At 41.4% G+C, this 13,876-nt stretch overlaps 1 protein-coding gene across 4 annotated transcripts in view; it reads left to right on the top strand.

Annotated features, from left to right (window-relative positions):
• slc44a1b (solute carrier family 44 member 1b) overlaps positions 1 to 9,873 on the top strand; it is a 29,598-nt gene extending 19,725 nt beyond the window's left edge. For 2 of the 4 annotated variants that reach the window (XM_030146418.1, XM_030146420.1), the window contains exons 10-15: positions 167 to 335; positions 531 to 687; positions 866 to 949; positions 1,305 to 1,442; positions 2,162 to 2,398; positions 4,261 to 5,455. In XM_030146418.1, coding sequence (XP_030002278.1) covers positions 167 to 335; positions 531 to 687; positions 866 to 949; positions 1,305 to 1,442; positions 2,162 to 2,398; positions 4,261 to 4,677 — 1,202 coding nt within the window. In that variant the 3' untranslated portion in view covers positions 4,678 to 5,455. Of the gene's footprint in view, positions 1 to 166; positions 336 to 530; positions 688 to 865; positions 950 to 1,304; positions 1,446 to 2,161; positions 2,399 to 4,260; positions 5,456 to 7,913 lie in introns of those variants that run through there. The other 2 variants (XM_030146421.1, XM_030146419.1) reach the window with 2 other exon arrangements.
• The last annotated feature ends 4,003 nt before the right edge of the window (positions 9,874 to 13,876 follow it).

Genomic DNA, 13,876 nt, shown 5'->3' with positions numbered 1-13,876 from the left:
TATTATTATTTAACTGATCTTCTCTTTAGTGTGCGGTTGTTTTTAAAACTTATTTTTATTTTGTTTTTCATAAATTCTTTTTCACTGAAGTCTTTGTTTTTTGTACCTGTTGGAATCCACGTCCTGGTCTGTGGTTTTCATTTGTTTTGGTCCGATGGATCTGCAGGGAACCCGGTCCAGAACGAAGAGACGGGTCTAACGGAGTTCCGGCTGACGGGGCCTCTGCAGTACCTGACCTGGTACCACGCCGTGGGTCTGGTCTGGATCAGCGAGTTCATCCTGGCCTGTCAGCAGATGACGGTGGCCGGAGCCGTGGTCACCTACTACTTCACCAGGTGAGAACACACCTGGACCACATCTGGAGCAACCCCTCCCCCCACCCCCCATAGACACACCTGGAGCAATCCCCTTGTAGACTCACCTGGAGCAAACACCCCCATAGACGATCCCCCCCCATAGACACACCTTGAGCAACACCACCACCCCCCACCCCCCAATCAGAATCAGAGCTGTGGTTCGTTGTGTTTCAGGGATAAGACCCGCCTCCCGGTGACGCCCATCCTGTCGTCGGTGCTGAGGCTGGTCCGGTACCACCTGGGCACCGTGGCCAAAGGCTCCTTCATCATCACCCTGGTGAAGATCCCCCGCCTCGTCCTCATGTACATCCATAATCAGCTCAAAGGGAAGGTACGTGTCCTGGGAAAAACTGCACATGCTCAGTTTGGTTTGACTCAGTTGTACTTGTGAAGAAGTGGTTTTTAATGTCTTTGTAACAGGTTGTTGATTTGGTTAGACTCTGTTAAACTGGTGGTTTTGTGTTTTTTTGAGTTGTTGGTTTTTAATCAGCTGATGCGCTGCTTTTCAGGAGAATGCATGCGCTCGCTGTTTGTTGAAAACCTGTATTTGCTGCTTGTGGTGTTTGGAGAAGTGCCTCAACTATCTCAATCAGGTGAGTCCTGACACCACTACTGTCCTCCTTGTCCTCCCCGTTGTCCTCATCCTCCTCGTTCTCCCCATCCTCCTCATCCTCCTCGTTCTCCCCATCTCCCCATCCTCCTCATCCTCCTCGTTCTCCCCATCCTCCTCATCCTCCTCGTTCTCCTCATCCTCCTCGTTCTCCCCATCCTCCTCATCCTCCTCGTTCTCCTCATCCTCCTCGTTCTCCCCATCCTCCTTGTTCTCCCCATCCTCCTCATCCTCCTCGTTCTCCTCATCCTCCTTGTCCTCCTCTTTCTCCCCGTCCTCCCTGTCCTCTTGTCCTCCATCTTTGTTTGGCTCATCCATGTTTGGGTTTCATTTCCCAGAATGCATATGCAGCCACAGCCATCAACAGCACCAGTTTCTGCACATCTGCTCGGGACGCCTTCGTCATTCTGGTGGAAAACGCTTTGCGTGTCGCCACAATCAACGCCGTCGGAGACTTTGTGCTCTTCCTTGGGAAGGTTGGTTGAATTTCAGACCTTTAAGTGTCTCAAAGTTCAGTGATCTGGGTTTGAGTCCTAACCCTGAAGCTCATTAACATACGGATACACTTTAAAAAGGGTTCAATGTTATCGTTAATTATTCATGATAAAGATGTTCATTATTCATTAACCCTTAGTTGATACTTATATTAAAGGTTAATTATTGTAAAATGTTGCTGATTTTACTTCAATCTTATACAATATTTGTGTTTTTTTTCTTCCATTTACATTAATCTCAGAAATTCCAATTTTCTTTTAATTAATTGCTGTAAATATTAATTCTGTGAATATTATCCCTCTGTCCGAACACCTAAAGGAACCCACAAAACAAACACCTAAAGGAACCCACAAAACAAACACCTAAAGGAACCCACAACACAAACACACACCTAAAGGAACCCACAAAACAAACACACTTTACCCTAATTTGTCCAAATATGTTTTTGGTCTAAATGGATGTTGGTGATACTATAACATTCAATGGTTCCGCTGCGTTTTGCTGCATTCTACCGTGTTCCGCTATGTTCTGTCGTGTTCTGCCATTTTGCCATGTTCCACTGCATTCTTCTGGTCCACCAGTTCTAGACGATGTGGACCGTCGGTGTTTTCTCGGTAATAAACATATCTGTGGTGTCTTTGGAGGTCTGTCCGGTTGAAATGTCTGAAGGTGACTTTGACATGGTCTTCTCACCACTCAGATCCTCATCGTCACGTCGACGGCGTTCGCTGGCGTCCTCCTCCTCAACTACCAGAGGGATTACGCCGAGTGGCTGCTGCCGCTCATCATCGTGTGTCTGTTCGCCTTCCTGGTGGCTCACTGCTTCCTGTCCATCTTCGAGATTGTGGTGGACGTCCTGTTCCTCTGCTTCGCCATTGACACCAAGTACAATGATGGAACGCCAGGGAAGGAGTTCTTCATGGACAAAGCTCTGATGGTGAGAACCTGAAGGAGGCAGAAGGCGGGATGTGGTCCATGTTTCAGTCACAGGTTTGGTTTATGAACCCTGATGATGGTGTAGGTAGGGTTAGTGGGTTAGGGTTATGGTTAGTGGGTTAGGGTTATGGTTATGGTTAGGGGTAGTAGGTTATGGTTAGGGTTAGGGTTAGTGGGTTATAGTTAGGGCAGGGCAATATGGAAAAAAATCATATCACGATATTTATTTTCATATCAAACGATATCGCATTGTATCACGATATAAATCAAATCACTATTTTTGTCTATCTTATATGTTCCATTCCTCATATGTTGTTGAAGACATCAGAAGGTTATTTTTGATTTAAATCTGATTAATTTTCTGTCAGAGGTTGAACATGACCGATGTGCTGAAGAACATTATCCAACTGTTTCAGAAAAATAAAACAGGTCCATAGATTTAAAACTAAACTCAAAGTCTGACCAGTAGGAAAAAGCTTTACAGTTTTAAAAGAGAACACAAACTAAACAGACCATCTTCACCAAACAATACCAGGGTTTATACGTGGGGGGTTCCTTAACTGCCAGAACTGGTGTAAAACCGAAAGTGAAACTTAAGGAAAGGTGAGTGTTTGCAGTCTTCACATAGGCTGCATGGAATCGTTCAGTACACCTCTGTATTGAACCCAAACGGTTCCATCCTACTTTTCAGTAGTTCTTGGTCACATGTACTCCTGAGGGAACACTCCTTGCCTCCTGCTTCAGCCCAAACATTAGCATGTGCTGCGGCTGCTCTTACACCTGGGCTGTGGGCATCATCCTAACTTGCTGTGGCTGTAGTGTGATTGGTTCAGAGCAGTGCTACTTAATTATGATTGGCTGTTCTTATGTCTGTCAAAACATGGACCAATGAATTCTATCCAAATTGTATCGAGCATGTCTCATATTTCAATTGAGGAAAAGTTATTTTGCAATATATATTATCGCATTATCGCTCAGCTCTAGTTAAAGGTTAGTGGGTTAGGGTTAGGGTTACCCTTAGGTGGATGGAATTAACAGATTGGATGAAGTTGTTCAACCAGAGCTCCAGATTCAGACCAGATATAAGTGATGAACAGGTCAGCGCTTTCATCCACATGTGTCTGGAAACCATGTAGGAGCTGCTACAGCAGGAAGCATCTCAACCTAACCCAACAGAACACAGTGCTCTGATTGGTTGGTTGGTTTTAGGTCTGTCCGGTCATATTATGGTCTGTGTCTGTGATAAATAAATGGACATGGTCCAGACTAATATCTGATATCGGCTTTATAATGCAGATTAAACATCAAAGTGTATTTTAATCCAAATCACGATCTTTTCCAAAGAACGGGATTTTTATCTCATGAGCTGAAATGAAGACGAAGTGTCGTCATCTTCGTCTTCATTAGTAATTCCTTCAAACATCTTCTCCTAAACTACAGGTCAGATTCATTTCTAATTTTTTATGTACCTTCTCAGTTTTGAGGAAGTACCACCCACTTCTACAGTTAGATTGATGTGCATCCAGACCACAGGACTGGAACACAGAACAGAACCTGACAACCTCACACATTCAACTGGGGGTTTTCCATAGAACATGATGCTGACATACAGGAACACTGGAAGTATTGTTATTTCTAAATCTGACTTTGGGAATCGTATATAAACTAAAAAATCAACTTCGGTGAGGTCTGCCATTTCTGTGAACACGACAACTCGTGAACCGATCTGTGACACGTTAAAAGACCAGGCCCCGCCCCTCTGTTCTTCATTCTATCCCTTTTTATCTCTCTGCCCTTCACCTTTGACCTCTCCCCATTCCCGGCTGTGGCCCCTCCCCTCTCTGCGTGACCCCACCTCTGCAGGAGTTTGTGGAGAGCAGCCGGCGGTTGGAGCGAGCAGTGGAGCGCGGGCGGAGCCGAGTGAAGGAGGCGGTGTCAGAGGGGGCGGAGATGAAGCCCATGGTGAGTGATGGTGGTGGAGGAGGAGGAGGAGGGGGTACGGCCAAGGAGGCGGGGCTGGGTGCGGAGTGGGAGGAGCTTCAGGAGTTCCAAGTGTACTACCTGCTGGTGGGGGTTCTGGTGGACTGGGTGCTGTCGGAGCTGACGGACAGCGGCTTCGTGCTCTGTCTCAGTCAGGACGTCCTGCTCTTTTTCTGCGTCTACCTGCCCACCTCCACCCTCTTCCTGTTCGGCAGCCTACTGCACATGCCGAGCCCCGCCCTCTCTACCAGCCCTGGCCCCACCCCCTCTACTAGCCTGGCCGCCAAACAGCCGCCGTGAACGCCAACATCTGCTGACGGCATGCTAACAGAAGCATGCTAAAGGACCTGTACTAACAGCATGCTAACAACTGAATGGTAACAGTTGTGTGCTCGTAGCATGCTAACAGACACATGCTAACAAGGACAAGCTACCAGACATGTGCTAAAGGAATCACCACCGAGTTCAAAACAGTGTAGGTATCAGACTAATTCCCCCCAAAAAATCTATCGCTAATGTTAGCTAACATGAGCGCCTCATCACAATAATAAAAGCTAATGTTTACACTGTTGGTGCAACATTGACACCTTGTTCTAAAATGGTTCTTTTTTAAAAAAAACTTATTAAGGTTAAAATGTAGCTATGATTAACTTCAACAGACACATGTTTCATTCAAAAACTAAAAATCTGCCTTTTTATTCGTGTCATGTATTAGTCAATCATTTCAAAAAGACAAAAGTGTGCATTTAATTATGAAAATGCAAATCTGTCATTACTAATATAACTAGTAATAGTAGTAATAGTAAAAGGGTTTGGATCAGGTGGTGATCGGGTAGCTCATGTCTGTCAGCGGCATGCTAATGTGACTTCCATCACCTTCATCAGTGCTGCTTCGTTATTATTGTCTTGAACTAAACTGTGATTTCTTTATTTATTTATTTTTCTATTCATATTTTTGATTTGTTGAGATGTTTTATATTTTTGTATTCGTGGTTTTCATTTGTGTGTTTGTGCCTTTTCACCGTGGTGCTGTCTGATCATTAACAGTCACAATAAAGTTGTGAGTCTGTTTACATCAGTTCTGATTTTTTGTACATTTGTTAAACACCGAATAAATGTGTATGAATGCAAATTAAAATCACAGTCAGGACATGTTCTGCTCCACCTGTCACACCTGAAGCCGCCTTTGCCAGATGGACAAGAAGTATCGCATTTGTAGGATAACTTTACCCTGAATATATTATCTGATCCATAATCCCAACACTTTAACAACAAAAGGGTTGTTTTGTCCGGATGTCTCTGGAAATCTGTTCAGATGGAAACTCCAGCCTCCTCGTTCTTGGAGTCACTATCCACAGCTGGTGTCCATAGGTGAGAGGGAGAACGGAGATCGATTGATAAATGGAGAGCTTTGCGTTTTGGCTCAGCTGCCTCTCACTGACAACAGATCGGTCCAGTGTTTGCATCACTGCCGAAGTTGCCTTGATCCACCTGTCAGTTACCTCCATCTTTCTGTCACTCATGAACAAGACCCAGAGATACTCTTCCACTTGGGGGTCGTTACCCTCTTCCAGGCCAATGGAGTCTTCAGTCCATGACTCCAGGAAGGCTGGGTTCTCTGAACTGATGTCCAGTGCATATTTGACCGTCCACAGAGAACCAGTCCTCAACCCAAAGACCCAGGGACCTTTACATTCACTGAGGACATCTCCAATGACACCAGGAGGACACAGCTAGACCCACATCTGCCTGGTGCTTCTCACTGTGGACCACTCCTCTGGAGGAGGTTGGTTCCAGAACATGAGACATGCATGGAGGTGAGCCCGACTGTAACAGCTGGTACCTCACAGCCTTCCACACCAGCTCAGGCTCCTCCCACCACACAGGTGACATTCCAAGTCCCTGAAGTTAGTATTAGTAAGGTTCGTCTGCTGGTGGTCGGCCCACAAGAGGGAGCAACCATATTGGAAGGGGTTTTTTTGGTGGGTCTGGTCAGGCTCTATGGTTTAAGGCCCAGCTGTCAAACCCAAACCCTTCCTCAGGTCTGGCTCCTGGGGGCAGCTCCAGTAACTCTTCACTGGATGGATGAATCACTCCTCCTCTGACCCCTCACCACAAACCAATTTATTTTGGAAGACCATAGACTGATTGATAACTCTGGTAGGGGGCGAAGTTCACCCGGTGATGGATAACCAATAAACATTTGTTGTGATACTAATGGCTTTTTATATTTATGTGTGTGTGTATATATATATATTTTTTTTTATTTTTTTTTTTTTTATTTTTTTTTGTATTATCTCATAATTTTAATGGTCTGTGATACTTGAATATTTCCCATCTGGCATTGCTGTCTGACTTGTGGAACTGTCCTTTAAATATAGTTTATTAATAGCTGTGATGCTTAATTTGAAATTGAATATTTTTAGTGTGTTCGTTCACCTGATGATCAGGCTCCTGCTTGGACACATAACTACCCATGATGCTCTGCTCTCACACATCACTACCCATGATGCTCTGCTCTCCCACATGACTACCCATGATGCTCTGCTCTCACACATGACTACCCATGGTAGGACTGGGTTAGGATTGAAAAGTGTTCAATACTGATCCCGTTATTTTTGATGTCAGTCCCTAAACAATGTTTGACCAATTTTCAAATTTGACAAAGAAAAATGAGATGACACATTATGGTACAAGTCTAGCTTTATATTTAATTCCCTTAAAGCAGTTTTCCAGCATAAAATAAAATAAATAATAATAATAAACCAATGGTAAAGTGATAGGATTTCTTACAGGACAGATACTGATTATTAGTAAACTATTAGTAAAGTAGTAGAGACTCATGACTGATATGTGGAAATTAGACTTGATTAGATTCAGATTTTAGATAGATATACATGAAACATAAAAAAAACCTTGTGTCACATTTTATAAAAAAATTAACACAAAATCTCTTTACCATCTTTAAAGTTGAATGGATTTATTGGTAGTATTCAACTGGTGAAATGTTCGTATAGGTTTATCAAGAATTACGACTAAATGATAAAATCTTTATTTTATTCCAGTTTCAAGGATGAGTTTTTTCTTGGTTGAAAGTTGAAGAAACCAGTTGTATTTACAGTTTAGTATTAAGAAGTTGTTTTTTTTGTTTGTTTTGTTGTTTTTTTATCAGAACATTCAAAACAATTTTACAAACAAAATGTTTGTTCAAAATATGCAAATACACCAATAAAGCAAAACAACGTGAACAACATAGATCCTCGAGACAAAATAAAATTGAAATAATGACTGTTTTACTGCCCAGTCGTAGCTGAACAGATTAGAATGAAAGTCAAAGTGTATTTATTTGATCAGATAAAGGACACAAACCTTCAGATGTTGATTTAAACCTATTTATTGTGACACAGAGTTGATGATATTGAAGTTGTTCAGGTCAGAGTTTGCTACCCAGCCCTTCCCATGATGCTCTTCTGTCATGTCATGACTACCCACAATGCCACTGGGTGCAGAGTTTAACCTTTCATCTTCCATTTCAGGCTCCGGGGACGAGTTCAGCTTGACCAAAGTCATCGTTGGACTTTGTTAAAGAGACATTCCAAATGTTTATTTTTACCAACGTGTAACATGTTTACTATGGTTTCACTCCAGGGAAAACGATATTTTAATAAGAAACTGTAAAAACGTAACAATGTAACAATGAAGCACTTTAAATCGAAGCGCTGCAGATTTTAAACGACTGATGCATTTTTCGTAGTGATGTCCTTTTTTACAAACTCACCTGAACTCATCATCGTCCTCTCACACCTCGCTGCCAAACAGCGACTCCAAGGTTTTTGTTTTTTTTTTGGGATGTTTGGTTGCCATAACGACCTCCAGCGCGACACTGGACTCCATGTTGGATCAGGAGCATTGTGATGTCACCAGGGACGGAGTTTCTACCAGTGACAGATGGATCAGACTTCCTTCACTTCGCTCAGAGGACGGGGTCAAAGGTCAGACAGAACGCTGCGAGCAGCTCGATCCGCGCGTCGGTTCAGTTTTACCTGGGCTGCGATCGCAAAACACTCCCACAACTAATCATTTAGTTTTACAGTTAAATATCACAGTCTGTGGTTTTAAATCACAGAAACAGAACAGATCTATCCTGACATTTAATCACAACTTGGCCGAGTGAAAGGTTTTTCTTATTTGTTCCTTTATTTTAAAACCAGTCTGTCAGACAAATTCAACAACTCAAACGTCAGAAACAACCTTTAATAAAACAACAGAAATGGTCTTTGGTGGAAGTAGATTCTATTCAGCTGGATGGTCTACGTCTTAAAACCTGCTGGACCTAAAAATGATGTGTGATGATAATTGGAGGTCAAAGGTCAGCTTTTCCACTTCCTGTTGATCTCAGACGTTTGTTAGCGCTCAGTGTTTGAGCTGCGTTTCAACACTTTGACCTGATAATTACCGCTTTCAGAGTGTGTTTTAATATGTGATTATTGAATTATGAGGATCTTTTGCTATTTAAAAAGAAAATCTTGATAACTTTGTGTGACCCACCTGCAGTACTTCCATGGTCCAGCAGGGGGCAACAGTCCACACTAAGAATTGTTAGCTGAGTTTGTTTTACTGAAGTCAATAATCAATAAAAAAGTAGGTTCTGTAAATGAGTTGATCGTTACAGTTACAGAATAAATACATTCTTAAATGTAAAAAGTAGAACTTAGTGCGATTCTAGAATAAAATAATATTAAAAACATCAGACTTACTAGCTGACATTAGGCCCCGCCCCCACCTGTCTACAACAGCAGATCTGATTGGCTGTAGATCATGTGACGTGTTGCTCGCAGTGTTACAGCTTCCGGTCACTCCAGACTTTCAGAATAAATCTTCCTGTATTTTTGTGAGGAAAAAGGGGCGGAGCTTCCTGTGGAGGTGACAAACCGCAATAACACAAACTGCATCATGTGACTGGACGACGACAACTTCAATGGCATAATAAGTCTTCCTGCTGTTCTGTTCAAAGTGTCGACTCAGTTAAAGTGTAAATCAAACGTCCACCATTTGAACCACAACACTGAATGTACCATGATGTGTTCATGGCCATCAGGAAAAATACCAGAGTTGTTATTTTCATTCAGTCATTCATTCATTCTCTGAAACCACTTAATCCTCTGGAGGGTCGCGGGGGTGGAGCCTATCTGGGCTACCATCAGTTGAAGATGGGGTTAATCTGGAAATGTCACCAGGTTGTCACGGTGATGACCTTGTCCTTATGGAGGGTGTCCATGTTAAATTCACTAAGAAAGCACCTCTCAAACAAACTGCTGTCATTCCATAACCGTACATCCCATTTCAAAAATTCTTTTAGGTGAGACTTGTGAATCTTCTGAACATATCGATGTATAATATGTGGCGAAAAAGTCAGAACTGAATAAGCAGTGATTGTGGGAACGTGGAATTTGTCAAACATGCTAGTTACAGAAATTTAACATGGGAGTGAATGAGGGAAAAATCGTCACTCTGCACTCAGAGGCCCGTAGATCAAAAATGAAACATTTTAAGATTAATGTGTGAATAGTCTTAAGAGAAGACTTTTTCTGACATTTTGATATATAATTTGTTGCTGAAAACCCAGAAATGTGAGAGTTATGAAGAGCTGTTTGTAGAGTTGCCTGTCTAACTTTGAGTGGAGGTAGATTGCAGGGGGTTTCAGCCAATCAGCTGTCAGCATTTGTTCCCCAAATGTATGTGGTTTTTATGCGAAAACCGTACATGATATAGGTAAACAAATGTCTTACACTTATTCTTTGTGAGGGGCCACACATTTTTTGTATGGGCGGAATAATTTTCGGATCAATCATGTGGGAATGGTAGCCATTTGAAAATGGCCCAATTCATTTTGAATGGACAAATTCAGCCAGTTTATCGCAATTTTAACAAAATCCATGCATTGGAACGATAACAAAAGTCATAGCATATCTTTTGAGACCAGGCTGCACACTCTTGTGATTATATGTTTAGCTCTATTTCCAATGCTCTGGGCCGCACTTTTTTTCATAGTTTTTGTATAATAATAATAAAAATATGATGAACAAATGTACGTTGTGCCTTGAATTACATGCAAGCACACGGTAAATAAAAGTGAAACATGCAACACAGTTTTAATCCTAAATGTTTTGACTTAAAAGTCTAGTTTGGGATTGGGCCAAGGATGTGGATGGGTTGAACTGGGTTTCACCGGGTTGAACCAGGTTTAAGTGGAAGTTACAGGAATGACCAGTTTGACCGATCAGGAGGTGTCAAGTGTTGAACAGAGGAATAATGTTCATAAATGTCCACAGAAACTTCTAATCCCATGTGAATGTGCAAAATGAAACAAAGACATTGAAGGTGAATTTCTACAGGTTAAACTAATATGACATGAACCTTCAACATTAACGGGACAGGAAAGGAAAACAGCTGCTGTGTGATTATGGTCCACTGTCTACAAATAATAATATAAATTTGATTAAAATATGAAAGAAAACGAATAATAATTAGTATTTCTTAAAGTCTCATGTTCACAATGTTTTAAAAACGTTTATTTATACCATAAACTGACGTGTGTTAGTTGAATTAAAGGTCATGTTTATTATTTTTTACTCATATTTAAGGGTTAATGATTAAGAATAATAAGTGTCCCTGAGAAAGTATTGATTATGGATTGGTAAATGTGCATGTCAGTGGTGGACGTTTGAGTTGAACTGATGAACTTTGACCTGTAGTTTCTGCAGTTTTAGCTTTTTCACTTTTCTTTGCTGAAATGGAATCGGAGCAGCTGATTGGCTCAGACCGGACGTGTGTTTTCAGGACGGTCAGTTTTTGTGGCTGCGACTGTTCCCATCATGCACCTGTCAAAGAGAAGACTCCGCCTCCTCTGCAGAGACAGCCGTGTTTAAACAAACACACAAACCACACGGAAGAGACTTGAAAGCAGAGCATGAATCTTCCAGAGGACGCGGCGCTCCGAGCATGGCGACTAATTGCACTAAGATGGAGTTCGTTAAACACTGACGTCGTTAAAAGTAGCTGTTAAGTATTTTAGAGGAAGTGTTTGTAGATCAAAGTCCAAGTTTTAACTCATGTTCCGATTTTCCCAAACCAACAAAACGGTTCGAAACAATCAGACTAAAGACTGGATCTGCTTCTTCAACACCATCAGCATGTTTAGTTTGAGTCACATGACAGTCACATGACATTATCTAATGTCATGTGATTGTCATGTGATATCATGTGATATTATGTAATGGCATATGACATTCATGTGATGTGATGTCATGTTATGTTATGTGACCGTCATGTGACTGTCATGTGATGTCACGTGACTGCTGTCGCTGGGTGGAGTCATGTGCTGACGGTGGGAAACGAACAGTGTCATTCCATCAATCAAAGAAAATGAATGATCATCGCAGTCGTTTCGGAGGAACGTCTTCAGTTGACTCTTTTTAACCTTCAAACATCAGAAATGCTGAAAAACGTCACAAATTGTAAAATCTGTTTGACTTCAGACATTAAAGTCAGTAAATTAATAACGCACTGAAATTTTAGAATGAGCCTTTTCTTTTTCCTCCAGTGTCTGCTGACCAGTAACTGACTTCATTTGTCAAATCCAACCAATCAGCAGACAGAGCATAAACTCCGCCCACCGAAAGACTCAACGATCAGATAACCTGCTTTTAGAGACGCTCCAATCAGAACAGCTACTGTGATCTGTCCAATCACTGCACAGCCTCATGCGTCAGATGACAACAGAAATCTGCCTCCTACAACATGACAACAGATGATGTCATCAATGTGTCTTTTTGTGATTGGCTGATTCTGTCCAGTTTAAAGTTTCATTTGAGTTTATTCCTCATCCCATCTGCAACTAATGATCATTTTATTATTGAATTATCTGCTGAATGTTTTCTCAATCAATTAGTTGTTTGGTTTAGTCACTGTCACATTTAAGAAGCTAGAGAGAACTCAATTGAGTTTTCTTCTTAAAAACTAAAACCTGATAATCCATTATGAGAGTAGGTTAATAACTAATTGGTTAATGTGAGAATCATCATCGCTCTACTCAGAAGAGTCCAATCTTTAATTTGAGTTTCTGCATTAATAACAACATGTTATTGATGATAAATATATTCTTGTTTTATTTTTGTTCTTGACCTAGAAGGTGAATCTGCTGTTTTATATGTTAGCATTAGCGTTAGCTGGTCTTTACGCTGTTTACTATTAACTTTAATGTTTAGCAGCAGTTGAAAGATAGTGGTCCATTTCAGGCCAATGAATGAAGAAAAAGCACATAATCGATTCACCGATCAACATCTTTGACTGAACTATATAACTGTAAACAACCATCTGGAGACTCAAAGTGTTTTTTATTTTCTTTAAAAGGCTAATTATCCATTGGCTGGTGTCAGACTGAAATTACTGATTCAACAGTTTATCTTTGTTTTCATTCAACCTAAAAACAGAACTGACATTGCATACATCTCATAAAAATACATTAATGAAATTATAGAAAGAAGATGATTCATGTCACATTGATTAGCATTACAGTTTTACAGTAAGGAAATCCTAAGTCTGTCACAGCTGACGCGTACTGTGTGACCTTTGACCTGGTGCAGTGGTTGGGGCGTCTCTTCTGCCGACTGTCCATTAGCTTAGCATTAGCATCAGCTGCATGTCCATGTTCACTGCGTCATACATGTTCAGATCATGTCAGACATACAGGCGACATGTGCGTTTACGTGTCGTCAGGTGTTTAGTTTTTCTCTGCAGTAACACGTCCTTTTTTCTTCTGGGTTCGTTTTATATTTATCATTTCTTATGTCTATTTGTTTTGTAATAAAATAATAAAAAGGAACATTTGAATCTGTCCTCGTCTCCTGCTGCATTAAATTGTACCTGTAGCGAATGTTCATTGGGTTCTATTTCACAGATCTTGTGATCCTAGTGGTTCCATCAGTAACTTCTGTTCTATCCCATTGTCCAGTAGGTGTTGTCCAGTCCATGGTCACAGACATGTTTCCTCCTCCACGGGCTGTTCCAGCACCGGTACTGATCCAGACTGGTTGTATTGTCAACCAGGGTAGAGGGGGGTTAGACTCTGGAGGGTTAGGGTGGGGAGGGGTTAGATTCTGGAGGGTTAGGGTAGGGGGGGTTTAGACTCTGGAGGGCTAGGGTAGGGTTCAGACATTAATGATATCATCACAATCATAAATGACTGTTTTTGAACTGTTAGCACCTGTTAGATCCAGTCTATGACACTGTGGTAAAAGTACAAGTACTACTACGTCTCAGTAGTGAAAGTATAAAAGTATGAGTTCTTCTTTTACTTTGTTTTCATCTTATTGCATTTGTCGGATCATCCATTTAAGTTGAATTCAGTGATGCCAATGATGCCAAAGATACAACAGGATAATTTCCCTCAAATGCAGTAAAAGTAGAAGGGACAGATGTTTGGGTTCAAATGTAGAGA

Source organism: Sphaeramia orbicularis, chromosome 10, assembly GCF_902148855.1.
Source record: "Sphaeramia orbicularis chromosome 10, fSphaOr1.1, whole genome shotgun sequence".
Taxonomy (NCBI): Eukaryota; Metazoa; Chordata; class Actinopteri; order Kurtiformes; family Apogonidae; genus Sphaeramia; species Sphaeramia orbicularis.
Note: the sequence above shows the minus strand (reverse complement) of the source record. Positions and strands in the feature narration are given on the sequence as shown.